General features: G+C 49.9%; 5 protein-coding genes across 11 annotated transcripts; 2 read left to right on the top strand and 3 right to left on the bottom strand.

The window, feature by feature from the left end:
• The first annotated feature begins 241 nt into the window (after window positions 1-241).
• Window positions 242-2,548, top strand: LOC114042973 (tumor necrosis factor alpha-induced protein 8-like protein 2). 3 transcript variants are annotated; one of them, XM_027861763.1, is made up of 3 exons: window positions 242-339; window positions 758-854; window positions 1,519-2,548. In XM_027861763.1, exon 3 carries the CDS (start codon window positions 1,524-1,526, stop codon window positions 2,076-2,078), a length of 555 nt encoding a protein of 184 aa, XP_027717564.1. In that variant the 5' UTR covers window positions 242-339; window positions 758-854; window positions 1,519-1,523; the 3' UTR covers window positions 2,079-2,548. The 3 variants fall into 3 exon arrangements, with proteins under 3 accessions (XP_027717564.1, XP_027717566.1, XP_027717565.1); XM_027861764.1 differs by having other exon boundaries at window positions 305-339; window positions 675-854; XM_027861765.1 differs by lacking the exon at window positions 758-854 and having other exon boundaries at window positions 250-339.
• Window positions 2,549-6,789, bottom strand: LOC114042972 (lysM and putative peptidoglycan-binding domain-containing protein 1-like). Of its 3 annotated transcripts, XM_027861762.1 has the most exons (4): window positions 6,581-6,595; window positions 5,525-5,789; window positions 4,415-4,773; window positions 2,549-3,885 (listed from the first exon to the last, which is right to left on the bottom strand). In XM_027861762.1, the coding sequence occupies exons 2-4, from the start codon at window positions 5,540-5,542 to the stop codon at window positions 3,747-3,749; spliced, it is 516 nt and encodes a 171-aa protein (XP_027717563.1). In that variant the 5' UTR covers window positions 5,543-5,789; window positions 6,581-6,595; the 3' UTR covers window positions 2,549-3,746. The 3 variants fall into 3 exon arrangements, with proteins under 3 accessions (XP_027717563.1, XP_027717561.1, XP_027717562.1); XM_027861760.1 differs by lacking the exon at window positions 5,525-5,789 and having other exon boundaries at window positions 6,581-6,789; XM_027861761.1 differs by lacking the exon at window positions 6,581-6,595 and having other exon boundaries at window positions 5,525-5,819.
• A 286-nt stretch (window positions 6,790-7,075) lies between these two features.
• Window positions 7,076-12,364, top strand: LOC114042971 (sodium channel modifier 1-like). 3 transcript variants are annotated; one of them, XM_027861757.1, is made up of 7 exons: window positions 7,076-7,482; window positions 8,597-8,667; window positions 8,922-9,010; window positions 9,100-9,197; window positions 9,309-9,400; window positions 11,058-11,258; window positions 11,375-12,364. In XM_027861757.1, the coding sequence occupies exons 1-7, from the start codon at window positions 7,432-7,434 to the stop codon at window positions 11,472-11,474; spliced, it is 702 nt and encodes a 233-aa protein (XP_027717558.1). In that variant the 5' UTR covers window positions 7,076-7,431; the 3' UTR covers window positions 11,475-12,364. The 3 variants fall into 3 exon arrangements, with proteins under 3 accessions (XP_027717558.1, XP_027717560.1, XP_027717559.1); XM_027861759.1 differs by having other exon boundaries at window positions 7,078-7,482; window positions 8,564-8,667; XM_027861758.1 differs by lacking the exon at window positions 7,076-7,482 and adding an exon at window positions 7,645-8,237.
• LOC114042970 (tropomodulin-4) lies at window positions 12,100-16,101 on the bottom strand. The gene is made up of 9 exons (XM_027861755.1): window positions 15,789-16,101; window positions 15,416-15,572; window positions 14,746-14,862; window positions 14,413-14,502; window positions 14,128-14,258; window positions 13,921-14,028; window positions 13,224-13,367; window positions 12,848-12,992; window positions 12,100-12,181 (listed from the first exon to the last, which is right to left on the bottom strand). Exons 1-9 carry the CDS (start codon window positions 15,909-15,911, stop codon window positions 12,159-12,161), a joined length of 1,038 nt encoding a protein of 345 aa, XP_027717556.1. The 5' UTR covers window positions 15,912-16,101; the 3' UTR covers window positions 12,100-12,158.
• Window positions 16,102-17,508: 1,407 nt separating this feature from the next.
• LOC114043121 (vacuolar protein sorting-associated protein 72 homolog) lies at window positions 17,509-27,202 on the bottom strand. Its single transcript, XM_027862079.1, has 6 exons — window positions 27,037-27,202; window positions 20,118-20,270; window positions 19,793-19,907; window positions 18,786-18,962; window positions 18,293-18,437; window positions 17,509-18,104 (listed from the first exon to the last, which is right to left on the bottom strand). The coding sequence occupies exons 1-6, from the start codon at window positions 27,151-27,153 to the stop codon at window positions 17,717-17,719; spliced, it is 1,095 nt and encodes a 364-aa protein (XP_027717880.1). The 5' UTR covers window positions 27,154-27,202; the 3' UTR covers window positions 17,509-17,716.

The raw sequence follows: 27,202 nt of genomic DNA, 5'->3' as shown, positions 1-27,202 counted from the left end.
GAAACAAAGAGACGAGGGGCCTTGGGGAGAGTAGGTGAGAGACAGACAGAAACATACCAAGAGAATCAGGATACCTCAATAATAGGGATCGAGAGTTTGGGGTTTTCCCTCCTAAAAGGCCCACTGACTTTCTTCCTTTGTCATTGCTAGGAGGCTCTTGTCCTTGGAGTCCTAGACCTCACTGTGTCTGCACACGCTGGGGGGTGGGGGAAGAGAAGAGAGAAGAGGAAAGAGGGAAGGAGGGTGGGGCTGGGGGCGGTGCTAGACCAGAGACTCTTCAAAGTTTCTTCATCCTCTGTCAGTTCTCTGGGTACATCCAAAGCAAGACTGGCCTCAAAGGTGAGAGATGGGCCATGGTGAAGGGACACGTTGGGGAGGGGGGTAAAAAGCAGGACTGAGCAGGCGACGCTTCCCTCACCCTCAGCCCTTCTATTTTGCAGGGGAAGTGTTAACGCCTGGGAGATATCTCACCAGGGACGGTGGGGGGCAGAACGGGGGTAACTGGACACAGATGGGGCCAAAAGAATGAAGGGAGAGAGCAGAACAAGCTGAGGGGATGAGGGATGGTGGGATGAAACGCAGGGAGAACTTGGGAGACGAGTGACCAGTCAAAGGGGACGAGAGGGACTAAGGGACCAGAGCACAGAGGGACTGAGATTGTGACAATGGTACAGACACAGAGAGGGAGACAGAAAGCGGGGGTGACAAGAGCACGAATGAGAGGAAGCAGGGCCCACCCGGCTCCTTCTGCTCCCAGGTGCCCGGCGCAGAACTGAAGAGCCTACGCTACGTCAGGAGCAAAATTCCTCCCTGGCTCCTGACTGCATGAACCCCGCTGGGGAGTGGGACTCCAGGTACCCATCCATCTGACCCTTCCAGGCTCCCACTGTGAGGAGTGGGAGAGGGCGCGTCTGCTCCTCCCTGTGGTCACAGCCACATCCTGTAGAGGCGGGGAGGGGGAAGTGAGAAGCAAAAGCACCGGAGGAACCTGAGGCAGGGAGCCTAGTTTGGGGGAAATTCTAGGACCCAGTCAGCCTTCTGCAAGGGCTACAGGGTCCCCAATTCAGCCCCAAATAGAATCGCTGAGTTCCCAGGATTAAGTTCTTTGGGGTGGGGGGGAGGGCCTGACCCCTAGCCTCCCCTGCTGCTGAGAAGAGCACGTGGGACCAGCCCCTCGTCACCTGCTTTCTTTCAGTCTGCCCTCCCTTCCTTCCATATTTGCTTTCTTCTGAGGCTTAGCTCACGGTGGGCTGCTTTCCTAGATACCTTCATCAGTCCCCTAGCCAACCCTCTCCCTGGCTCATCTGTCCTACCCTCAGAGGTTCAGAGTCTCCAGAACAGAGCCCCAAAGATGCAAGAATGTGGGGGCTCACAGGAAGAGACAGGGACCCAGCTACAGCTGGCAGGAAAGGGGGACAGCCAACGGGGGAGGGAAAGCCACCCGGCTCCCTCGCAGGGACCTGGCAGCTTGTCCCTTCTGTTGATATTTAACATGGACTGGGGTCTCTGCCCTATCAGGGATCATGGAGCCCTTCAGCTCAAGAAACCTCGCCCTGCAGGCAGAGAAAAAGCTCCTGAGCAAGCTGGCTGGGAGGTCAGTGGCGCACCTCTTCATCGACGACACCAGCAGCGACGTGCTGGATGAACTCTACAAGGTGTCCAAAGAGTACACCCACAGCCGGGGCGAGGCCCAGCGGGTCATCAAGGACCTGGTCAAGGTGGCCATTAAGGTGGCGGTGTTGCACCGAAATGAGCAGTTTGGCCCCGGGGAGATGGCGGCGGCTGACCAATTCCGCCAGAAGCTGCGCCAAGGCGCCATGACCGCCCTGAGCTTCGGTGAGGTGGACTTCACCTTCGAAGCGGCTGTGCTGGCGGGTCTGCTGACGGAGTGCCGCGACACCTTACTAGAGCTGGTGAGGCACCACCTCACGCCCAAGTCTCACGGCCGAATCCGCCACGTCTTCGACCACTTCTCAGACCCCGGCCTGCTCACGGCCCTCTACAGCCCCGGCTACGCGCAGCACCTCAGCAAGATCTGCGACGGGCTCAGGAAGCTGCTGGACGAGGGAAAGCTTTGAGGCCTGGTGTCCTGGCTCCGTCTATCCCAACGAGGGGGCAGCCTCCCGACAGGCAGCAGGCCAAGGCTCTCTGGCCCCCCAGCCCCCTTGGGGCTGGGTTGGGTCTCCTTAGAGTGCGGCTTTTACCCTCGAGTGCGAGGCCCCGGGGGTTCACAAGCCCTTCCCTCCCCTGTGCCTCTGGCCACCAGGACAGGAAATGAAGCTGCCTGAAAAAGGTGAAGTGAAAGTCGGACCTTCCACTTCCCCATGGTATGGACACATGGTATGGGGAAATCCCTTCCAGGAAGAGGGAGGACAGCACCCCAAGCTGCTGACTAGGGGACGGGAGGGCGGAGGAGGGGTGTCAGACTCAAAGCCAGCCCAGGGGGCCAGGCCTGGGGCCAGTCTGGGTGGATGCTGGAAGCCTTGCCCCCAGAGAAGGTCAGGGCAGGGGAAGATACTCAGAAGGGAAATAAACCTGCTAAACCATGCACAGGGCTCCATGTTTAATCTCTGCAGTTTCTAACAACCTACTATCAACACAGGGAGAGGGGAATGGGAAAACACATTCACTTTCCCCCATGTCCAACATTAAATTACAAAATAAGGCAGACTCTTAGCCCCAAAGAGCCTCCCTAGCCTGCTGTTTTCTCTTCAAAAATACAGAACTACACCTCAAGCTGGTGCTACAAACCATAAATAAATATGCAATGGAAAGAAAGAAAGGAACCAGGAGGCCATGGAGGTAACAGAAGAAGCCTCCAGTGCTCAGTATGTGTAGGGGAGACACACAACACACACACACACACATGCACGCACGCACGCACGCAGAACACAGGTAGTCAGACCTGCTCTTTAAATCCCAAACTGACTGACTACCCATCCAGGTGGCCTGTGGCCACGGCTCCCATCCCTCTATCTACCCCAATATACAGCTCAGTGGAACAGGGCAGAAATGTAGCGAGGGAAAGGGTGAGCAAAATCTCTAATCTCCTGAACCATGAGAAAGAAAAAAGGACCAGTGAGGTCAAGGCGAAGTCCAGCATTTCACTTCCCGATTTGGGGAAGAAAGTTGGTACAGCTTCTCGGGAGGCTGGTTCAGGACCTCAGTGCTACACAGCAGGGACTGGGGCTCAGACATACCCACACTCCCAACGGTCCCCAGGGCTCCCTGACTGAGGGGACTACGGGAGCAGCCATCATGGCTGATCATTTCTTAGCCACCATCCCCTGAGAGCTGGGAGGACTCCCATCTCCTGCTAGGAAAACAAAATATAGCCAATAAATAGGATTCCAACATAGCACCAAATAAATTAGAGAGGAGGGTAGGAGGGTGTGGGGGGACAGGTTCTGGAGATCCCTCCACCCCTACAGTAAGGCCAAGAAACTGTGACAGGAATCAGAGAGAGGAAAGAAAGGGACAGACAGAGCTCTCTGAATCTACAAGATCCCAAGATTCAGTCAGAAGAGTTTGGAAAGGATCTAATCTCAACCCTTCCATTCTTGCCTACAATTCCTCCCACAGCGTCTGGCCGTAGTCCCTGGCATGACAAGAAGGCCAGGTCAGGGGGATGAGGGCGGGGCAGGGAAGCCAAAGCAGAGATGGGCTGAGATGGTGGATCCTCAACTTTCAACCCATCAGACAGGTTCTCCTCTACTGCTTCTCTCTTCCCAACAGTTTTGGGGGTATCAGAGTTTAAAGATTTCATCTTCCTGGTCCCGTAAGGTGGCTGCCCTTGTGGTTCGAGTCAGGGGTACAGGGCCCAGTACTGCCCGTTGCTGCTTTCGGGGGGAAGCCAAGTGGGGATGCAGATCCTCCCCGGGCACCCTGCAGGTAAAGATGAAGGGAAAAGCAATCAGGAAGGGAGGCAAGGAAGGAACAAGCACTTACTATGCACCTGTGCCAGGCACTGTGCTAAACATGTTACACATTTCTCATCTGCAGGAAGAGCCGGGATGGGGGTGGGGGGTGGGTGTGAACTAAAGAGAGAGAGAGAGACAGAGAGACAGAGACAGAAAGAGAGAGACAGAGAGAGATCTAGCAAGCTGCCTCCATAACGCTGCCAAGTCTGCCCAAGGCTCAGTTCGCCTCACCCCTGAAAGGACAGAGCAGTAAGAGGAACCTGAAACCATAACCCCCTGTGTACCACAGATGTATTCCAGCAGGCGTTAGCTCACTTTGCTTCTGGAATTCAAATTTTAAGCTGGAAGGGGCCTTTGAGCTCATCTAACCCAACTCCTTGATCTTCAAGAGAAAGAAAGTGGAATCCCACAGCGTTTCAGTGCCAAGGCCTAGCTTCCCACCTCCTGTGCTCACCAAAGGTTTCTGGTGAGGGTCAGAAACGCCAAAGACTCACCCAGTCTCGCCTTTCTTCAGCTTCCTGACGGCAGCCTTCTTCGACAAACTGATCTGGGAGTCAATCTTCTTGAGGAAGTCAGTGGCAGAGAGGTCATGGCTGGGTACGGGGAGGTCCTGGCCACATCTGGAGGAAAGGCCTTCACCATTGGCTTTCTCCTCTTGTTTTTTCCTCAAGGCTGAGGGGCCTTCAGCTCCACCTCGACTCAGTGGCATCCCTTCCTCCTTGTCTTCTTCCTCCTCAGAATCTAGCCCATTGAATAATCCCCGGGGCTCAGTCAGGATGGGAATATAGAGAGTTTTCTTGAGGAAGATGGAGTCATTAGTATAAAGTCGGTTAGCACGCTTAATCTGTTCCATCTTGGGGGAAAAAAAGGGAGGGGCACCAGATTAATAACAGAAATAATAACATAGCTCCCAAATTTATAATATTTCCTATTTTTAAATGTATTTTCAAATCCATTGCTTTATTTGATATTAACAACCATCCCAAAGAATAGGGAGGGCAGGTATTATCCTTGATTTACAGATGAATATACTGAGGCCTACTTAAGAGACCATGACTTGCCTAAGAACACAGAAAAAGTTAGTAGCAAACTCTAAAGAACTTAGGGTTCCTTATTGATAAATTTGGTACCCTGAAATATTTATTATTAAACACGAATTTGTCGGCATATGTATACCTTGGCTAAACTGAAACATAACACATTGGGAAGACAGTACTCAGAATCAAGAGTCCCTAAGAATGTTAGTGTTAGAAGGGATCCACTCAGTCCAACTACTGGAAACCTCACTTGTAACCAAGATATTTCTACCCTAGCACAAAACTATCATAATGAACTCGAATAACAGATCACTGGACTAGGCGTCAGGGAGATTTCAGTCTGAATCCTGCCTCAGTCACTTATCAGATGTAGGATCCTGAGGAAGTCAGTCACCACTCTCAGCCTCAGTTCCTTCACCTGTAAATGAGACTAACAGCACCTAACTCACAGGGTGGTTATGAGGATCAAAAGGGACAACAGGTAAAACGTTCTGGGGGCTTTCAAGTGCTCTAGAAATGCTGTTATTAAAAGAAGGAAACTCTGAATAACCCCAAAGTTAATAATACCTTGAATTCGTATAGCATGTTTGTGCTTCAAAGTGCATTTACTGTTCTCTCATTTTGTTTTCAGACTTTTTAAAAAATGATTTCACAATGACGCGATACAGTTGACTCCTCACAACCACCCTTGGGGGAGGGAAAGCAACATCCCTGTTGGACTGAGTTCCAGACAAGGGCAGCCTCTCGCAGCAAAACCTGGAGACAGGACAGCCTGATGATCAGCCAAGGCTGTGGCAGAAGGGGGCAGTCCAGGGCTGTGTTCTATGTTCTCCTGGATACCGTGTGTGAGAGAGAGAGAGAGAGAGAGAGAGAGAGAGAGAGAGAGAGAGAGAGAGAGAGAGAGAGAGAGAGAGAGCGCGAGAGAGATGTGTGTGTGTGTGTGTCTGTCTGTCTGTCTGTCTGTCTGTCTGTCTGTCTGTCTGTCTGTCTGTCTTGTGATCCCCAGGTGATTAGCTCAATGCCAAAGTATGCTGGTAAATACACCCACACACTTGGTCCATTTCTACAACCATAGCAGGCAGTGCGGGTGGGAGGTTGGACAGTGGTCACAAGGCGCCCCCCCCCCAACTTTAACTCCATGCTTTCCTCCATCTATAGGATGTACCCTTATTTATGGGGGGCACCCTTCCCACACCTGGGCTCTTCACGGAGACTTCGGGGGCTGTCCTCTGTGGCTCTGGGGGGGGGGGGCGCGGGGCGGGGAGGCAGGAGGTCCTGGGTTCAAATTGGGCCTCAGCCTCAGTTTCCTCATCTGTAAAATGAGGATCCAATAGCACCAACCTCCCAAGGTTGTGGTAAGGATCAGAGGAGATAACTTTTGCCTTCACGATCTCTCTCTCTCTGATCTATGTACCGAATTATCTCGATGTGGAAGGGGTGGGAGGAGAAGAGGGAGGGGGCGAGGATGCTCCTCCAGCCAGGCATTCGGATCCGTCCTGGGCTGGCACAGTCCAGGCTCTGAACCCGGCCTGGCCACAGCCCCGGGGTCCGGGGGGAGCCGCGAGGCTGAGCCCAGGTAAGCCCTCCGGGAAGGTGCCCCCGCCGTGCCCCCCGCCCACTCACCGTCACCCCGTACTTGAGCGCCAGACCGGCCAGGGTGTCCCCGGGCTCCAGCAGGTGCTCCACGCGCCGCTCCCGCACCGGGGAGCAGGCCGACTGCACCAGGCTGCCGTAAGACCGGGCCCGGCTCCCTCGCAGGAGCCCCGAGCCTCCCGGGGACGCCTGACGGGAGGGGGACGCCATGGCCTCGTCGGCCCAACCCGGACCCGACCTCCGACCCTGACCCCCTCTGACCCCTGACCTTCGAGGAGCCCTTCTCAGCCCAGATCCCGGGGGCCGGCCTCCGCCATAGGCCGCCGACTCCCGCTCCGGGCGGCGGATCTCCCGCCCTAGTAAAGCCCAAGTGCGGAGCCCCGCCTCTCCCGTCTAAGGCCCCGGCGCCGGGTTCCACAGCAACCGGTTCGGTCGCTGCCCGCAGCCGAGGCGCGAGGAGCTGCTGGGGCCCTAGAGGCGTCCCTGCGAGCGCGGCTGGGCCAGCTCCCCACCCCGGCCCGGGTGGAAGCTCACGCGGCCCATGCGGGCTCCGGGACCAAGAGACAGCCCCAAACCCTCCGGTTTAAAGGGCCTTACAGCCCCGGGGCTCCGGAGACGCTGGGAAAGACTTGAATTCCCAGAGAGCCGCGGGACCCCAAAGCATCCTGGGAAATGTAGTCCTTTCGCGAGGCCAATCGGAGGGAGCCCAGGAAAAGTGCTCCAGCATCCCCGGAAGCATAGGCCCCGGAAGTAAGAAACCAACCAACCAAAAATTACCGCTCCCTCACGCCGCGCCTGTGGAAGCTACGGTGGCTGTGAAGGCGTCGGAGTCTGGGTGGTGGACCTGCTGTAGTTTGTGGAGGAGGGCTGCGATAGACACCATGTCCTTCAAGAGGGAGGGGGACGACTGGAGCCAGCTCAGTGTGCTCAAGGTGAGAAGTGGGGTAGTTGTCGCTCCTGAGCGTAGGCTCATGCGTTGCCTCGGCAACCTCAAGGGGCGGGGCCATGCGGGGTGGGGGAGGGGAAGGAGGAAGGGATCCAAGGAGAGGATGGGGAGGGCAGGAGAAGAGAGGGAGGAGGGGAGCCCTCATTCCTCCCCGTAGCCCCAGCGAGACCCAAAACTAGGCTGGACCCACGGGGCTTTTGCCAAGGCGCAGCCGTTTAGAGGGATGTCGCTTCCATGTCCGGAGTTCAGTTTGAACTTCTTTGACTTCTCCGCCGTGCCCCTAGTAAATTCCTCGTTGAGAAATCTTATTTATGTTGCAAGATCCAATCGGCCTCGTTACTCACTCCCCTCCTCAGTGCCCCCTGCCCCACTGATTGGAGAAGGGATGGGACAGACATCCCGTTAGACGACTCTTCATTTCCCACCCGCCTGCACTCGTTTGGGGCTTCAAAATTCATACCCCTTCCCCTACTTTTCAGCTTTTTTCTGTGTGTTGTCTACCCTCATGATTAGATTGTAAGCTTCTTGAGGGCATGCACTGGCTTTTTCATATTTGTGTCCCCAGCCCTTAATATATGTATATTGACTATTGATTGACATTTGGGAGTGAGTCACAGACAACCTACTAGAGTCAAAAGTAAAAACAGCCAGGCCACTTTTGCCCTACCCCTGTAACCCTGCATCCCAGGTTTGAGGTAGAACGCTTCCTCTCCCTCTTCTACTACCCTTGGCCTCCTATTGGTAAGGAGTTGGGATATCAGAAGACTTGGAGGGGGACAGCTGAATTGTGGGTGTGGGGAGACATAGACGAGGTTCCCTGGGGGATAAGCCTTTCTTCCCCTGACCTAATTGTGGCTTACAGGAAAGCTAGGCGGCTCAGTGAGAATGATGATTACCTGTACCCCTGAGTCGGGATCTCAGGGTCTTCACCACAAAATAAAGTCATCCATGGACTGGCCCCACCCAACTTCCTTCCCAGGGCTGGCCTTTGGTGTCCTGGTTGCCCCCCCAGTTTTTCCCCTCCCCACCCACTGCCTTGTCCTCAGCACCAGAATTTCTGGTTACAGCCTTGGACCATACCTTGCCTACTCCTTTTCTAGAAGCGAAGAGTTGGGGACTTGCTGGCCAGTTATATCCCAGAAGATGAGGCATTGATGCTTCGAGATGGACGGTGAGGTCTAGGAGACGTCAAACTTGAGGAGACAGACAAGGGGATGATGAGAAGAAAATGTTGATTCTTGAAACCTTGGATTCCAGGAAAGAGAGGGAGAGTGGTGGGTGATGGGGGAAGGGGATTGGAAGAGGTGTGTGCTGGCAAAGGAGTAGGAAGACCTGCAAAGGGAGCAGGGAAGAATAGCTTTGAGATGACCAAAAGCAAGGGTCCCTGAGGCTATTACAACTCTTTTACCCTCCTTTCCCCTCCAGATTTGCCTGTGCTGTCTGTCCCCACCGCCCTGTATTGGACACACTGACCATGTTGACTGCTCACCGTTCAGGGAAGAGACACTTGGCCAGTAAGGTTAAAAGCATTTAGGAGGTTAAAAGCAGAACACTTACTTGACAAAGCCTTCCTGAGCCATACTGAATACTTCTTCCCTACCAGGCCTGCAAGATTTCTATGGCAAGAAGCACCAGTGGAAAGGAGAAGAACAGAATCCAAAACAGCAGGTAGAATGGAGAACTGAGAAGACTGGGGACCAGGTAAGTGAGAAAGGGAGGTCTGGCCTAGGTAAAACTCTCATCCTGGGAGGTTTGAAGTGTCTTATTCCCTCTAGGTCTGAGAACATTTGTTTACTTCTGCTTTCCCATCAGGCTCCTCTGCTGACCCAGACCCGTTTAATTACCCAAAGTGCCCTACGCAGAGCCCCGAATTACAACAGTTGCTGTCGACGGCAGAGGAACAGGTAATATTGGATAGAAGAGAGAAAGAAACAAGGTGAAACAAGAGGATGAAGCAGGAGAATGGCAGCAATGGTTATAGAAGAGCAAGGAAATTAGAGAAACAGGAAGATGGGCGAGAAAAGGGAAGAGGAAAACATGGGGCAGTCAATCTAGAAGCATTTGTTACTAGACTATAAAACTCCCCATGGACAGGGATCTTAACCTTCCACCTTCCGTCACCTTGCACAGTGGATGCATGATAACCGTTAAATGAATGCTTTCAGTAATAAAAAGATGTGAAGACAGGGGAATATCAAAGGGTTGAGAAGATGGGAAGGAGAAATCCATAGGTTCCCATGTAGGGAATTGACTTAAATTTTCAAGAATAGGAGCCATTTTCCAAATGATAAATGGTCAAAGGATATGAACCCATAGTAGACTTTGGGTATGGATGGGCAGAAAGATTACTGGGAATTACTGTTATGATGGGAGGAACAGAAGTAGATAACTCTGGTGTATTAGGAACAAAAGAGGACTGGCTCCCTCCCCAACCCTGTAAACCTTTAAAACTCAATTTTATTTTATTTTTCAGTTCCAAATTCTCTCTGTATTACCCTTCTCCATTCATTAAGAAGTCAAGAAAAACAAAATCCATTACAAGTATGTATAGTCATACAAAACAAATTTCCACATTAGTCATGTCCAAAAAAGAGAGAGAGAGAAAAGAAAATATGCCTCAGTCTGCACTCTGAGGACATTATCTCTCTCCATCTGGAAAGGGTTAGCACATTTCATCTTGAGTCTTTTGGAATTGTGTTTTGTCGTCATATTGATCAGAGTCTTTCATTGCTGATTACCTTTATGATATTGCAATTATTATATACATTGTTCTCTTGGTTCTGCTCACTTCACTTTCTATCAGTTCATACATATCTTCCCAGGTTTTTCTAAAACTGCCCTCATCGTTTCTTACAGAACAATAATATTCTATCACATTCATATACCATAACTTGTTCAGCCAGTCCCCAATGGATGAGCATCCCTTTAGTTTCCAATTCTTTCCCACTGCAAAAAAGCTGCTATAATATTTTTGCACATGAATTATTTTCCTCTTTCTTTGATTTCTTTGGGTTATAGACCTAGTAGTAGTATCGCTAGGTCAAAAGATATATACCGGGGCGGGACACTAGCGGCCTCAAGGCCACATGTGGCCTTTTATTAAGGGGATTTAGTGATCTGGAGCATTTTTTTCATGTCTTAGATTTCTTCCTTTCAAAACTACTGATTCATATCCTTTGACCATTTATCATTTGGAGAATGGTTCTTATTCTTGAAAATTTAACTCAGTTCCCTCTATATTTTAGAAATAAGACCTTTATGAAAAAAGTTTGCTGGAAAGATTTTTCCCCCAGTTTCCTGCTTTTCTTCCAATTTTAGCTGCTTTGGTTTTGTTTGTACAAAACCTTTTTAATTTTAATTTTATGTAATCAAAATTACCCATTTTAGCTCCTCTTTATCTCGTTTGGTCATGAACTCTTCCTCTGTCCATAAATCTAACAGATTATTTCTTCCATGCACTACTAATTTGCTTACGATATTAGCCTTTATGTCTAAATCATGTGCCCATTTGGAGCTTATCTTGGTATATGAACACCGGAAACTTTGTTCCTTCTCCCTCAGACCAGAAGCTCCTTTGCCTTCAGTTCCCCACCTCCCATCTAGGCCCCCCCAGTCTGAGGAACCTTCAGACAAGAAGGCTGGCAGAGCATCTAAGTCTGAGGGTGATATACAGGCCAAAAGAGATTCAGCAGCAGCCCCAACCCCTGTGCCCTTGAGTCCTGCCAGACGAAGAGCATTGGACCATTATCTGACCCTGCGCAGGTCAGTAGCCCGATGTATTGCTACTCTTGTTTTCTTCTCTATCACCCTCTTTTCCCTCTCTTCTGTGAACCTATTTTCTCATTCTAACCAGACCTTTTTTTCTCTGATCTTCTCAGCTCTGGTTGGATCCAGGATGGAAGAGGTCAGTGGGTAAAGGATAAGAATGTGGAGTTTGATTCTGACGAAGAGGAACCCCCAGATCTCCCCTTGGATTGATACTGACCTCCCCACCTATTTTGTTTAAATAAATCAGGGAAGATGCTAGGAACCTAAGTTCTTTCTTCCTCTAAGGTCTGGCTCTGTGTGCCATACAACTATCTCAGGTCCTTTTAACCCTGCAGGCTGCACAACTCCCTATACCACACCCGCCCCTTCCAGAGCCATGCCAAGCGTCAGCTGCACCCAGCCTTCTGCCCTATTAATAAAGTATACGGGGCAGGACTCTGCCCTTTGAGTTGTCAGATGCCTTCCCTACCTCAACTCCCCCTGTTTTCCCCTCCCATTTCCACAGAGGCTTTTCCTGCTTTCCAGCAGGGCTTAGCCAAATTCAGGAAATACTGGAGGAGCCAACGCTGAGTGGAAATAAAGAGGATGTGTGTGTTGGGGCGGCTCAGAGGCGTAAGGGGGCTGGTAAAGGGAGGGATTTCTCCCTCCCCTTCGAGGTAACCTGAGCCTAGAACCTCCTGATCTCCGGGGTATAAATAATCCTCTAGTGAACTGGCAGACACCCTGGGAAGGGGGGGGTTGGTGTTTAATGCCAAGATCACCTCCCCATTTGCCCAGTCTCAGGCCAAAGAAAGCGGCAGGTGAAGTGGGCAAAAAGACTTTTATTTACAGGAAGGGGAGATGGGAATTCTAGCATCCAGGGGTCCCAACTTCAAACAATGGGGAAGGACAGCATTATGTCTTCTTCTGCTGCCGACCTGTGGAAGTAGGAGGAGTCAGGAAATGGGTCTATACTCAAAGCTCTTGGCTTTGAGCCTATTCAGGAGAATAATGTTCATTTATTATTTCCTCCCCAGGAACCCCATGGAAGGTAATGTCTTAGGACATCTAACTTCTGTGCTTCTCTATCCCCTTAATAAAACTGTCTTCAGCTTCCACAATCTGTTCTCTGGCTACTCATACTTCCCAGGAATCTGTGTGGAAGTAATGTCACCAGAGAGATGAGGGCAGGCAGGAAGCCCATTTTACAGGCTGGAGAGGGGTGCAGAAGGGAAGAGCTTGCTCGTGTATGAGATCACAGAATAAGGAGGAATAGACAGCCTGTGGGTCCCACTGCAATGGCAAGACATCTAGAAGAAGCACGTTAGCTGGATTCCCTGTGAATGAATGATTTATGGAAGGACAGGGACTGAAGAGACACCTGGGTTTGGTTCTGTCCAGCTGAAGGGAGTGTCTCCATTGATGAGATCACAGATCCCTCAGAGTCCATGGGAAGAACCCCACTCACTTCCAGGTTAGCCACTCAGAACCTCCAATTTCTGTTGGAACTTCTCTAGTCGGCCACTTAACTGAACTTCATGTTGGAAGAGCTAATCCCGAGAGTTCTAAGCCTCGTAACTTCCTCCGACTCAGTGGTCACTTACGTAATTCGTTGTTCCGGGTCACTGCTCGAGCTGCCCGAGCCCGAGGTCCTTGCTGTGTGAAGTGGTAGCCAAATCGTACTATGGCTGGACAGTGCTCCAGCATGGCAGCCATCTCCATCTCTACAGCATCCCCTGGCCAGTGACGCTGGAAGGGTTGGGGGGAGGGGCAGGAGTCATTGACAAGGAGGGAATAGAGAAGACAAGCCGTTGACCACTCTGCCCCGGCCACTGACTATCCCTCCAAGGTTACTGTTTCTTTGAGGGGTCAGAGAAGGGTGGCTCCAGAGTTAGGGTAGTAAGGGGGCTGGTCTTGATTCTCTGCAGAAAGTTCAGGGTTCAGGGAAGAGGGGCTATCTTGGAAAAGGAAGCTATTAACCTGGTTGTCCATCCTTAGCTCGGTAAGTGTGGCATTCTCCCGAACGGCCTTTAGCACAGCCATGAATCCTGTACTGCTGATGAAGTTAGACTCAATGTTGAGGCTCTGAAGGCTCCTGTTCTCCCGAAGCATCTCGGCTATAGCCTAAATGACAGGAACATGAGGGGCTGGGTGAGCAGATGTCACTGAGGATAGGATCGACCAGGAGCCAGTGGAAAACAAGTCTCCAGCGGAGATTTTGAGGGACAACGAGGGCAAAGTGGAGCTGAGCAAGACACAAAATGAGAGGAAAGCAGAGCATAGTGTAGGCAGTGAGAGAAGGATCTTGTGGAACTGCCTGGCTTGTAGATTTAGAGCTGGAAGGCACCTTAGAGGGCATCAAGGCCTTTCAGTGCTGTGAGCTGGGTCAATTCCCAGGCCGGAGAGAAGTGGGACATACTGGGAAGAGGAGTACCGGACTTGAGGCCCAAGACCTGGGTGATGTCAGACCACCATTTTAACTGTAAAATGGGGAGTGGGGGGAGGTTGGGCTAGATGACCTTTGAGGTCCCTTCCCTCCCAACCATTGGAGCTGGTGATTTTGCATAAGTTTGGGTAACAAGGATGGAAGACCAGGGGCAGGGTCTACTGATGGGCATGCTTGGGGTCCCAGCTGAGCTGAGAGGAGTGTGATTGGGAGCGAGTGCCCAGGACTCACGTTGGCTACAGGGTCACCACTTCGTGTAGCTACCAGGCTGAAGCTCCGGACGTGGGTATTCCCCTTCATCGCCTGGCACAGCTCAATAATTGTGGAGGCTGTGATGTCCTATCAGCAGGAAAGGGGATGATCAGGTTTCTTCCTACAATGAGGCCTTCCCGTTGGAATGTGTCATCTTCTCCTCTGGGGTGGGGCCAAATTCAATACCTGCATATTGTTGAGGTTCACCTCCTCTAGCTCCTGGTCATTGTTCTGAACTCTCTTCAACGTCTCCTCGACGTCCGTAGGGTTTGGTGGTTCGTCTGGTACCGGCTTGTATTTGTCAGGCTGCACCACACCTAGAGGGGAAGGGGTGGAGGGGGGAAATCCCCCGTGTTCCCCCATCCCTCATACCCCATCCCATTCCCTTTGGCCCTTATGCCCCCAGCCCTGTCCCCATGAGCATTGAGCCCACCCCTTTGGTTTTTACACCTCCCCTCAGCACCCACTCACTGGTGATGCCTTCAGTGTTGCAGATTTCTCCACTGCAGATGGCATCGTAGTATTGTTTGTTACTCATCAGTGTGTACATGCCCAGAATGGCTAAGGGATGGCAGAGGGGTACGTGAGCAAACGGAGGAGTGATACACTCAACTTCCCCCAAACCGTCCCGCCAATGAGTCTAGGGGCAGGGGAAGGGAAGGAGACGTGGCTTTAGCCCGGCAGGGACTGATGACTCTTCCAAGATGTTTCTCAGCCCTTTGCATACTCGCTCCCGTCCATGCTCCATTAATACACGCCTTGTGACCAACCCCTCCCTCCTCCTCTGTCACCGGGATTGCCCACCTGCAATGTCACACATTTCAGCATCTGTGGCCTTGGCCAAAGCCTCCTCCAACTCGGGTTCCAAAGTGATCTGTTCCTCCGCAGGGATTTCCCTCTTAGGTTGGATGAATGGTTTCCCTGGTAGAGGAATGAAAGTCAGCAAAGGGAAACGTTTTCCAACCCATATCCTTGGTTTCCTGTCTGCCCTGATCCTCCTTACCCAAGCTCCTTGATTACAGACGACACGCATAGGTCCTAGATAGGTGTGGGCATCATAAGATCTGGGTCTCCTATCAGACTGGGTATTACAACACCCAAACCCTGGTCGGTACAGAGGAGTGAGGGCTTAGGGTCTAGAATGTCAAGACACTTGGGACTCTGGGCTGGGACATGGAGCTAAGAGGAAAGATGGCTTTGCTGGGGAAAACGGGAGAATTGGAGAATAGGATTTCTGGGTCTCTACAGGAAGGAGAGGGAGGAACTTGAGGTCCAGATGTTGGGATTCCTCTTCCTCTAACCCCCAGTGGGGTGCTACTTCACAGAGCCCAAGAAATATGGAATGGCCAGACAATGGGCCTTGCAAGTGGGAATGACGGGCATGAGGGAGAGGGGGGAAACAGGGAAGTGCCAATGACACAGAATAAAGTAATAGCAGGGTGGGAGGCCGAGTGCCCCGCTAAGGTTCCTGTACCCTTCTTCTCTCCTGTGAAGGGCACCAGGTCATCTCTCTCCTTAGTCTCCAGGGCCTGCCGTTCCAGGTGCTGCATCAGGGCTTCCCGGTCCAGGGGCCCCGTGGGGCTCTTCTTTGTCTGGTCACGCTGCCTTAGCCCGGCTGGCAGGAGCATGTTCTTGGGAGGGGGTAGGAGTGGGGGGAAGTTCCAGCTCAGACTCCCCACTCCCAAATTTGGGACACCCTTAGGGCGCCCTGAAGTGTCTTCAGACTCCCCATCTGACCCCCTTGCACCCTTAGGGATTCCCTGAGCCCGCCCCCCTGCAGTCTGGAGCCCTGAAGACACCCTTCAGGTCCTCGCTCTGGACACTGCCTTCCCGTCCGATGCCCTTACCTCGGGGTCCATTTCTTGGAGCTCATAATCCAGCTGCTCTAGCTCCTCAGGGCTCAGGCTTCTCAGGATCTCATCTTCATCAATGTCCCTATACTTCTCCAGTTCCTTCTGATAGGATGACATGGTGGCCCACAGAGCCTAGGGAATATTAGGGAATTGTTAGACCGGAGAGGTGCAAAAAGAGATAATGGGTGAAGGAAGGTAGAGATCCTTCTGGGAGTGACAAGGTTCCCAGGACAATGGGCAGCCCAGGATGCTTGGGTGGGGTGGGAGGCAGGAAGAAGGATGGGGGACTTGGGCTAAGCATCACAGATCTTTCGTCTCCTTCCCTGCTTCCCCAGCTTCCACTCACCCCAGATGAGGCTCTCTGTAGGAAGAAGTCCTGGCAGCAACCCATCAGCACAGCCCACACCCTCACCCGTCAACGCCTCTCCTGCCCCATCACCCCCAACACAGCTGCCTGGGGTCCTTGCCAACTCTCTTGGGCCCCTGCCTAATTCCTATGGAAGGAGGGGGTGGAGAGCTTCAGGGAAATTCGTCTTCCCCCCGCTCCTTCCTTAGACTAGGGAGAGCCTAGAGGGCTGACGGAATGGGAAGCTCTGGCCAGCTTGCTCCTCTTTCCCTGGGCAATAGGGGAAGGCTTGGGGGGCATGCAGGGGGAGGGTGGGCTGGGGCACTCTCAGAACTTCACTTCCAGTGCCTTCCAAACTTCTAAGTCCTAAGAGAGATCTGGGGCTCAGGGCCGGAGGAAACCTGAGGGGGCCGCTCCAGGTGCAAGGGCTGAGGAATTACAGAGGCCGGAGGGAGGGTACTGGGTCCCCAGTATTTGTCCCTGCCCTTAAGTGGAAGGTGACACTGGCCCTGTTTGGGGGGTGAGGGAAGAATGACTTCATGCCTTGTAATCTGGGGTCAAGTTCTTCTAGAAACATTTGGTGGGAGCTTGGGGGGAGGGAAGTACAATTAGTGTGGTGGGGAGACGTACAGATCTACACCCCACACCCAGACACACAAACTGGGACATACACATACACCAAACTTGAAATAGCCACAATAGTGTAAACCACACAGAACCTCACTGTCGTGTAGACACAACCTGAGTGACAGTGTTACCTACATGCACTCAGCCTCCAACTCCCCATGATTCCCACTAAGACCCGCACTCTCCCACCCCTCCCAGGCTCCCCCAGCCCACCAATCCTGTCAGCCCCCTCCCCTCTCACCTCCCCTTCTGTCGGTCTGTCTGCTCTGCCTGGGCACTGACCGGGCAGCAGGAGGAGCCTTGTGCTGGGGGAGGGGGCAGGGGGAGCGGTGAGCTCAGCATTTTATTATTTTAGTTCTGGCCAGGTGGGGGTGGGGGTGGGAGATCGCATGTACACCCCACCTCACACACACCCAGCCCCCCTAGTGGCCAGTAGCAGCCATAGCAGTTCTTCGCTACTCCGCAGAAGAGAAGTGTTCTGGACACCTGAATTCTAGTCCCAGCGGGGTCATCAGCAAATATTTAGAGACCACGTATGAGGCGCTGAGCAATGAAGACACAAGAGACATAAGAACAATACAGCCCCTGCCCTCAACAAGGGCGCAGTCTGGTTGAAAAGACGGACGTGTGTGCCACCTCCTACATTCACTTTTTATGTATTATGCTGGATCAAAATAATGGTAAGTGATACTTTCACTGTCCATGGCACAAATGTCCCTCCTCCTCCACTCCACAGAAGGCTTATCAGACAAGAATTTTCCTATTTTTATTAGATTAAAAAATACAGACAGGACATGGGCAGGTTGCTTGAGGGAAAGAGGGAAGAAAGAATAAGGTGTCCACGATGGGTACGAGGGAGAGAAACAGCTAGAGGGGGGCAGAGAGGTGAGGTCAGGAAGGTCCGGGTGACAAAGGACAAAAGAGAGCTCTCTGAGGACCGGCCATGCTTTCATTTGATTATGATTTTCTGGCGAAGAGCCCGGGGCCCAGGCCCAGGAAGGGGCTCCGGAGGTGGTGGGCCAGGGCCCAGGGCAGAAGCAGCAGGTGGAAGTCCATGGGCTGTGATGTACTTCTTGTAGGCCTCCCGGATGATCTTGAAGGCTCGAGCTGTGGCATAGGGAATATCTGTGACGGGATCTCGGTACAGGGCTGGACGATGGGTCACAGGACAGACTTCACGCACGGGGATCTTGGGGGGTTTTCCCCTGGGAAAACATTCCTCAAATGTTGCATCATCACTGAAGGTGATGAAAGTACGTGAGCAGCGGGCAGGTGGGATCACTGGCCCCGTCCCAGCGTGAGGAACCCCTGTGGAGACCAGAGGCGGTGGCTCAAGCCTGAGAAAGGGAAGAGACAAGAAGACGTCTATGAATAAGAGACAGAAACAGAAAACGACAGGGAAAAAGTGAGCCAGGACAAAGGAAACTCTGTTAGCCTAAGGATGGGAATAGAGGAGAGAGAAGAGGGGCGATCGGGGAGTGATGCTGCGGGCCAGGGACACTTCAGGAGAGCCTCTTCCACTCACCCCTCCACGTCCACGTTCTCCTCCTTGGGTCCCGGCTCAGCCAGCAGAGGCACCGTCATGGAGTGGTAGGTGATCACCGGCCCTGGGCACTTGCGCTTCTTGTGAACCTGCTTCTTCTTGTCTGCCTCTAGTCGCTCATAGTTCTCTGGGGGATGGAGGGAAGGAGTCAGGCCCTTCTGCTCCACTGGCCCGTGCACCATCAGCCCTCCCCTCAGGCCTTGTCTTCCGCCTCCTAAGGCTTCACTCAGGGCCTCCCTCTGTCCCCAACATGCCCCCCCAGCACTGCATCTTTGTCTGTCCAGAGCCTCCTCTTGGTTCCCGGCCCCACAGCCCCAGCTTCACACCTCCCACAATGCCGGGCTGTCCGCCCTTGCCTCTTCCTGCTTCGTCCTTTACACCAAATCTCCACTCTTGGTACTTTCAGTTTCCCTCTGTTCTTCTAGCTCCTGTCTCCCATTCTCAGCCTCTCATCCCCCCCAGCCCCCCGGCTGACCGAGGGAACGCAGGTTGAGCTCCTCTGTGATCTTCGCTTCCCTGAGGAGCTCCTCTTGTGTCAGGGGTCGCTCACAGTGCGGACCCTTCCGGCGCCGTGACTGGCCCTGCCGCTCCTGAACCCGAAGGAATGTCTGACGAGTGTGCTCAGCTGTCGACTGGCGCATGGACTTCCGGCCTAGAGATATTGAGTGAGAAAGTGGGAAATCTTGTACCTCAGAACCACCTCCTCCAAGAAGCCCACTCAGATCAAAATACTCTTAGCTCCTTCCCCTAAAATAACAACTCCCCAACAAGACCGTTTCCCTTTCATCCACTTGTTAAACCCTGGCTCTGCTACTTCCTACCTAAGAGGCCCTGGACAAATCATCAGACTTGGTAAGACTCGGCTTCCTCATCCGCAAAACGGAAGTGTCAGGCTAGATTGCCTCTGGGGCTCCCTTCTGCTCTAAGTCCTACAATGCCCATACTCTGGATTAGCCATGACATTTGAGAAGAGCTGAGGGACAGATCACCTCAACATTGTCATTGATCGTTGGCTCGTTTCCCTAACTCTGTTGTGATACAGCTGTATCAAATAAGGGACCTCCTTTGAGCACAAGGAAACACAGTCCAGAAGCATGCTGACAGGCTGGAATTAAACACTAGCTACATTTAGTCCACAAGGTGGCTACCCCAAATTAAAAGTCGGCTGCCAGGCATCTACCTTTGGATCATCTCTTCTCATAAATTAAGTAACAGGTGCTCTGCGGGAAGGAACTGAGTCTCCTCTTCCCTCTGTACCCGAGAGAGAGCTGCTTTATTCTGTACTCATGAGGAGACCTCGTACCTGTAAGCATCTAGTGGACCCTGGGCTTATTTTTTCTTTGTTGTCAACAACGTGGTTCCACCACAATCCTCTAGGTCTAGTTCTGGTCTGGATGGGTAGATGTTGGGCCTGGCCAGAGCTAAATTGCACTAAGACATTCTGATGGGGAGACACAGTCTCCCCATTCTTTCCCCACTCACTGTCAAGGCCATCATCCTGCAGTTCCAAAGGTAGCAGCGTCTTCTCCTCCCGTGCCTTCTGGGAGCTGCCAGCTGGGATGCTTACTTTTCGAGGCCTCAAGCTCTTGATAGGCTCCTAGGGGCAGGTTGAGATCAGAGACCGGGGGCTAAGCGAATAAGGAGAAGGCGCAAGAACCTGGGGCCTAGCGAAGGGAACCCCAAGACTGAGGGAATTGGGTTGGAATGGGAAAAACCTTGAAGACTGGCAAAAGACAGCAGAAGCGTACAGAATCTGAGAAAGCTCATGCTGGGCAGGCCCTCCCTAACCCCAGGGTCCCCACTCCACCTTATAGGCCTTGGTGACTACACGGCGCTTTCTTCTCGGCTCATCGCCATCCCCATCACTCGCTGGCTCGTCCCCCTCGTCAATGTCAAAATCAGAGTCAACTTCATCCTCTGTGTCTGACTGGTCCCCCTGATATTCGTCATCACCAGATTCCTGGCGGAGGAAGAAGAAAATAAGAATTCAGTCAGCACAGAACATAGTCACTAATGGATCAGGGATATAACTCTCTTCTTCTTCTTCAGTGTTGAAGCACTGGGCCTGGAATCAGGAAGACTTGAGTTCAAATCCAGCCTCAAACACGTATCAGCTGTATGACCCTGGGCAAGTCACTTAACCTCTATCTACCTCAAATGTGTAAAATGCGGATGATAACAGCACCTACCTATCAGGGTTGTTGTGAGGATCAAATAAGATAATAACCTGTAAAGCACTTAACACAGTGCCTGGCACATAGTAGGTACTATAATCAAGCTAAATGCTATCATTATTACTATTATATTAAACTCAGCTAGGTGGTGCAGTGGATAGAGTGCCAGACCTAGAGTCAGGAAGACTCCTCTTCCTGAGTTCAAATTCTGCCTCAGACATTTATTAGCTGTGTGACCCTGGACAAGTCATTTAACCCTGTTTGCCTCAGTTCCTCATCTGTAAAAGGAGCTGGAGAAGGAAATGACAAACTACTTCAGTATTTCTGCCAAGAAAACCCTAAATGGGGTCATGAGGAGTCAGACATGACTGAAACAACTGAACAACAAGACTCCTCCACTAAGAAGGCTACCCAGACAGACCCCCACCCCTGCTTCCAGCATTAACAACTTCTAATTCTACCTCTGATGCTTATTATTTGTGACCCTGGATAAGGCACACTTCTCAGAGTCTTGGTTATCTACTCTGGAAAATGTGAATACTGATACCTACCCTGGCTGCCCCCTCTGGTTGCTGCAAGAATCAAATAAAACAATGGCTAGGAATAGGCTTTGGAAATATTAAAGCTCTCCCGGCTTTATTCTCCACTGGAAAGAACGCTGGGCTTTGAGTCCAAAGCCTCCTTCCCTCCCATGCCTGTTGGCACTTCCCTGAGCAAGCTGCTTAGGTTCTCCAAGCTTTAGCTTCTTGACCGAGAAAGTGAGTTTGCACAGGATGGCCTAGGAGAGCTCCTTCAGCTCTAAAATTCTATCCACGTTATGATTTTTCCCTCTTCTAAACTTCTATTTGTTCCTTTCTGATGTACTCAGTATATTGTGCCTTGCATTAATGTTAATTGTATATGTATACATGTGGGGCAGCTAGGTGGCGGAGTGGATACAGCACCGGCCCTGAAGTCAGGAGGACCTGAGTTCAAATCTGGCCTCAGACCAGACACTTGACACTTACTAGCTGTGTGACCCTGGGCAAGTACTTAACCCCAACTGCCTAAAAACAAAAAACAAAAAACAAAAAAAATTACACACACATCTCTGACTTTCACCAACAGGCTTTCAACTCCTTGAAAGAGCACATTTTACTTATCTCTCTGTGCTCTACAGTGCCTTGCAGAAGGCTGGTATATAATAGCCCTGAAAATGTTTCTTGAATGCTCACTATCAATAAACATTTATTAGGCACTTAATAGGTACAGGAGAGGAAGAGGAAGAAGCCGTGCTCTCATCGTCAAGGATTTTACAGTCTGGTTGAGGGGACAGCACGTTATAATAAGAGCTCACAATCACAGAGACCTTTTTCACAAAGGCTTACAAAGTATTTTACACATACCACTTTATCTGATTCTAAAAACAAAGCTGTGAGGTAGGGAATACAACTATCCCCACTTTACAAATCAGGAAACTGAGGCTTAGTAAATGTAAGTGATGGTAAGTGGAAGAGCTAAGACTTGAACCTGGGTCTGGACCCACAATCCAGGGTTCCTTCTAGTACATCACATTGCTTATGAAAAGAGTAATTAATAATGAAGGGTGCATAAGGAAGAGATATGGGCAAAAAGTGCTCTAAGATTTGGAGGGAAGGTACAATCATTAAGGGATGGAGTAATAAGCCATGGCTTCCTTAAAGAGGTGGAACCTGAGTAAGCCTTGAGGGAAAGGTAGTACACCGAGAAGTAGGGAGAGGAGGAAAGGGCATGCAGGGTTTAAGGCACAAGGTCGGCAAAGGTAAAAGCAGGAATAGCTGTGGCACAATTATGGGACAAATTATTAGACTAGTCTGACCGAAGTAAAGAATTCATGTAGGGGAAAATAAGGATAAAAAGGTTAAGCTGGAACTACGTTGTACAAGGCCTTGAATGCCATCCGGAAAATAACAGGGAACATTTAAAAGTTTTTGACCAGAAAGGGGGTGAGGGTTGACTGAAAACCTGTGTTTTAAGATTAAACTGGTCATGCTTGTAGAGCAGTCTGGAAAGAGATTAGAGCAGAGGCTGTTGCAATGACGGGGCAGAGGCCTAAGGTAATTAATGAAGACCCGGACAAAAGTGGAGGCAGTGTGAATGGGGACAAGAACTGCCGAGAAAAGAAGTCAAGGATGAGCACAAGGGTTTTGGCCTAAAAAACTGGGAGGATGATGGTAGGATTGATTGAAGAGGAAGTGGGTTCGGAGGAAAGGTTATGAGTTCAATTTCAGACTTATGTCTCCATGGGCTGGTGAGTACATCAGGGCATAGGTTCGGATGACCTTGGAAAAGTCATAGAATTTTTTTAAAGAGTTGGAAGAGAACCTAGAGGTCAGTGGTGCCAAACTCCAATAGAAACAGGGGCCAGCACAATCCCGGCTGGTGCACGTTGACTTAGAAAACCATGTTTTAGCATCATCTGTCTTTTACTGTATTTTTATTTATTTTGGTTTGGGCAGTACTCAAGCACGTTTGACACCTCTGATTTAGATTAATCCTCACCCAATGTCGAAATCCCCTCTAAAATATCCTCAATATGTAGTTATCCATCCTCTGTCTAGACTCTTCTAATGATGGGAAACTCACTTCTTCATAAGGCAGTGAATCCTTTTTTTTTTTTTTTGATAACTCTAACTGGTTAAAAAAAAATCTTTCTTATGGGGCATTAAAATTTGCTTCCTGTAACTTCCTAGTTTTTTCCTCTGGAGCTAAACCGAACAGGTTCAGTCTCTCTTCCATATAATAGATGTTTAAATATCTGAAGACATATCCCAACTGAAAGAAGATTCTCCAGGTTGAACCACCCCTGATTCTTTCCTTATTGCTCATGAGATATGGTTTCCAGACCCTTTTCTATCCAGGTTGTGCTTTAATGGACCTACTCCCATTTGTCAATGTCTCTCTTAAATGTGATCCTCAAAATTAAACCCACTATTCCCAATGAAGATTGACTCCTACAGAATGTGGAATGTGGTGGGATTATCACCTCCCTCTCTCTGGATACTCTGCTTAATGACACCTAAAATCAAATTAGTTTTTTTGGCAGCCATGTCTCAATGATGATTTGCATTGAGTTTTTAGTGAATGAAATAAGGATAACAACTGGGATAAAACCCAAGAGTTAGGCTCAAAAATTTAAACTGTACAAGAACAAGATGGGGAAGCGGTGGTTACCTAATAGCTCACTGAAAAAGATCTGGGGGCTTCTGTAAGCTTGAAGCTAACTATGAGTCAATAATGTAATGTGGCACCCAATAATGCTGCCACCGTTTTAAGGCCACTTGAGAGGCCTAGGGTCTGGAATGCAGGAAATTCCCTGGCCCCCTGCCCTGATCAGAGCAGGTATGTAGTACCATGTTCAGGCACTTGTGTTTCAGAAGGATTACTGACAAGCTGGAAATCATATGTAGCCAAGTAACCAGAATGGGGACGAGACTTAAAAACATGCTCTAGACATCAATCAGCTGAAGGAAATAGGATGTTTAGCCTAGAGAAGACTAAGGGACGATGTGGTAACTAACTTCAAGTACCTGAAAGGCTCTTATGTGGAAGAGGACTATTTGTTTGGCTTGGCCCTAAAGGACAGGAATGGGAACAATGAATGCAACAAACTGAGAAGCAGATTAATGTTGAATATAAAAAACTATCTCCTAACAAGCAGAGTTGTCCTAGAACTGGGATGTGCTGTATGTAGGGAGAGGTGCTGAGTTCCCCATCACTGGAAATATTCGATCAGAAGGCTGAGTAAAGCACTTGTCAGGAACACTGTGGAGAATACTTCCATTTGGGCACAGGTTGGACTAGATGAACTCTGAGATCCCCTTCCAACTCTGTGATTCTTCAAAACAGATTTTCTGGATCTGTTTTAGATGAAGTGCTGTTTCATGTGAACTCTCCCATTCTGTACCCACACAGATGAAGTTTTAACCCTGGAGATGTATTTTATATTTATGTCTGTTAAATTTCATGATACATCAACAGGCCCAAAGTTTTGAACCCTAAGTATGTCATCCAAAACTTTCCCTTAGCTTAGGGTTATTTACAAATTTGATAAATAAGATATTTGTGCCCTCATCCATACCTTTGATGAAAAATATAGAACAGCAAGAAATAGAGGACAAAGCTCCAGGTAAGAAGATCCATTAACCAAACATTTTTTGGATAAAAGGCTCCAATCACCTACAATTCCACTTAACTGTACTACCATGGAGCTCCCATCTCTTCATCTGGTACATAAGGATATCATTAAGAACTCCATCATATGCTTTCCAGAAATCTGGGTTTACCATGGCTACAGTATTCCCTTGATAACCTCTTTAAGAAAAGAACAAACCTAAAACAGAATGCAAAAAACACTTAACTTGGAGTCAGATGACCTGAATTTAAATCCAGACTTTTTCTGCTTATTACTTATGTAACCCTGAGGAAGTCATAACTCTCTGGACTTGATTTTCCTTATACACACTAAGAAAAGGTTAGACAACATGACCTTTACAGTTGTAAATTTATTTAGACCCATCCAGCTCTAAATTTATGATCCTATGAAATGAAGTCAGTCTGGCATAATAATAATAATAATAATAATAATAATTGCTAGCCTAGCATTTATATCGTGCCTACTATGTACCAGGCACTGTATTAAGTAAGCACTTTACAAATATTATCTCACTTGATGCTCACAACAACTCCGGGGAGGGAGGTGCTTTTATTATCTCCATTTTATAGATGGGGAATCTGAGGCACATATTAAGTGACTTGCCCAAGATCACAGAGCTAGTGTGTGAGGTTGGATTTGAACTCAAGTCTTCCTGAATCCAGGCCCAGTGATCTACCAACTGAGCCACCAATTACTTCTTGTTCTTGGTAATTACCATCATTGTTCTCATGTAATTACATGCTTACTCTGATCATCACTTCCCTAATGTTCACAAACTAATTGTTTAATAATCTCCAAACTGTTTAGGGACCCTTCTCAATCTCACAGTGGATAAGAACACTACCCTTGAAGTCCAAAAGACCCTACTGAATCTCACTTCAGACATTTATTAACGGTATGACTCTGGGAAAGAAATTTGTAAAGGAAGTATGCAGCACAATAGATTGAGCTTTGGACTTGGGGTCAGGAAGACTTAAGGTCAAATACTGCCTCAGATACTTACCAGCTGTGTGACTCTGGGCAAGTCATTTAACCTCTCTGTGCCCCAGTTTCCCATCTGTAATTAGGGTTATTGTAGGGATAAAATAAGAGAAATCTGTAAAGTGCTTCATAAATGCTGATTATTATTTAACCTCTTGGAGCCTCAGTTTATAGTTTTTTCATCTGTACAATGGAAATAATAGCACCTATCTCACAGGACTTCTGTGGGACTCAAATAAGATAATATTTGTAAAGGGTTTAGCAAGGGCTTAGCGCAGTGCCTGGCATATAGTAAGCATCACATAAATGTTAGCTATTATTTAACCTCTTGGAGCTTCAGTTTCCATTTTCCTCATCTGTAAAATGGGGATGATAATAGCACCTATCTCATAGGACTGGTATAGGACTTAAATGAAATATCTGAAAAGGGCTTACTTAGCACAGTTCTTGGTACATAGTTTTTGTTTGTCCTTCTCAAAGAGGACCATGACATCAGAGAGGTGATGTCATGACATGTAAGTGAATTGGATTTAAGTGAGGGAGGGCTGTGCAAAGTCACCAGCCTCACTTTCTCTAGCGGAGCCATCCAGTCTGGTGCAGATAGGTGGTGCGAAAAATAAAGCACTGGCCCTGGAGTCAGGGAGACCTAAGTTCAAATCTGACCCCAGATACTTATTATCTGTGTGACCCTGGGTAAGTCACAAGTTCTGATTGCCTCCTTCAAGGAAAAAAGAATCAATAGAATCTCCCGGCACTATATAAATATAAGTATGAGCAGTATGTAAATGTTAGCTATTATAATATTAATAATAATTATGCATATGGCACTTTGCAATCTTTAAAATTCACTATAATTTTTCTGGGAATAGATGATGATGATGATGATGATAGTTAACATTAAGCACTTTACAAATATTCTCTCATTTTATTCCCACAACGACCCTGGAAAGTAGGTGCTATTATGAAATAATATTTATAAAGCGCTCCATAAACACTACTGTCGTCGTTGTCGTCATCGTCATCATCATCATCATCATCATCATCACCATCATCCCCACTGCATTCACATGGGGAAACACTGAGGCAGACGGAAGTGAAGTGACTTGGCCAAGACCACACAGGGGTGAATGTCAGAGGCTGGACTGGAACCCAGGCCTAGCCGACGCCTGATGCCCGGGACAGTGAAGGATGCAGAAATACAAGACTGGCCTTCCCCTTCCGATAACTGTCCCAGGGAAGGGCCCGGAAAGGCGAAGGCTGAGGAGGGGCTCCCCTCCGGCCCCCTCCTCTCCGCGCCCCCTCCCATCCCCCAGCTCTCCACTTTCAGATCCCACCCCCGGCCCCTTTTTCAGACCCTTCCGCGCAGCCCCGCCCCCTCCGCGGGACCCCGCTCTTGCCTCTGTAAACCCCCCGTAAGTGGTCTGGTAGAATTCATCTTCCTCCTCTGCCTCCAAGAGCCCAGACAATCGATTCCCTGCGGTCTTCCGGGGTGCTCGGCCTCCGGCCAAGCTCATCCCTCCTCCGGCCCCAGCCGTCACCGGCGGCGGCGGCGGCCCCGAGCTC

The sequence above is a fragment of the Vombatus ursinus genome, unplaced genomic scaffold (genome assembly GCF_900497805.2).
Source record: "Vombatus ursinus unplaced genomic scaffold, bare-nosed wombat genome assembly UNPS02014768.1, whole genome shotgun sequence".
NCBI classification, from domain to species: Eukaryota; Metazoa; Chordata; class Mammalia; order Diprotodontia; family Vombatidae; genus Vombatus; species Vombatus ursinus.
Note: the sequence above shows the minus strand (reverse complement) of the source record. Positions and strands in the feature narration are given on the sequence as shown.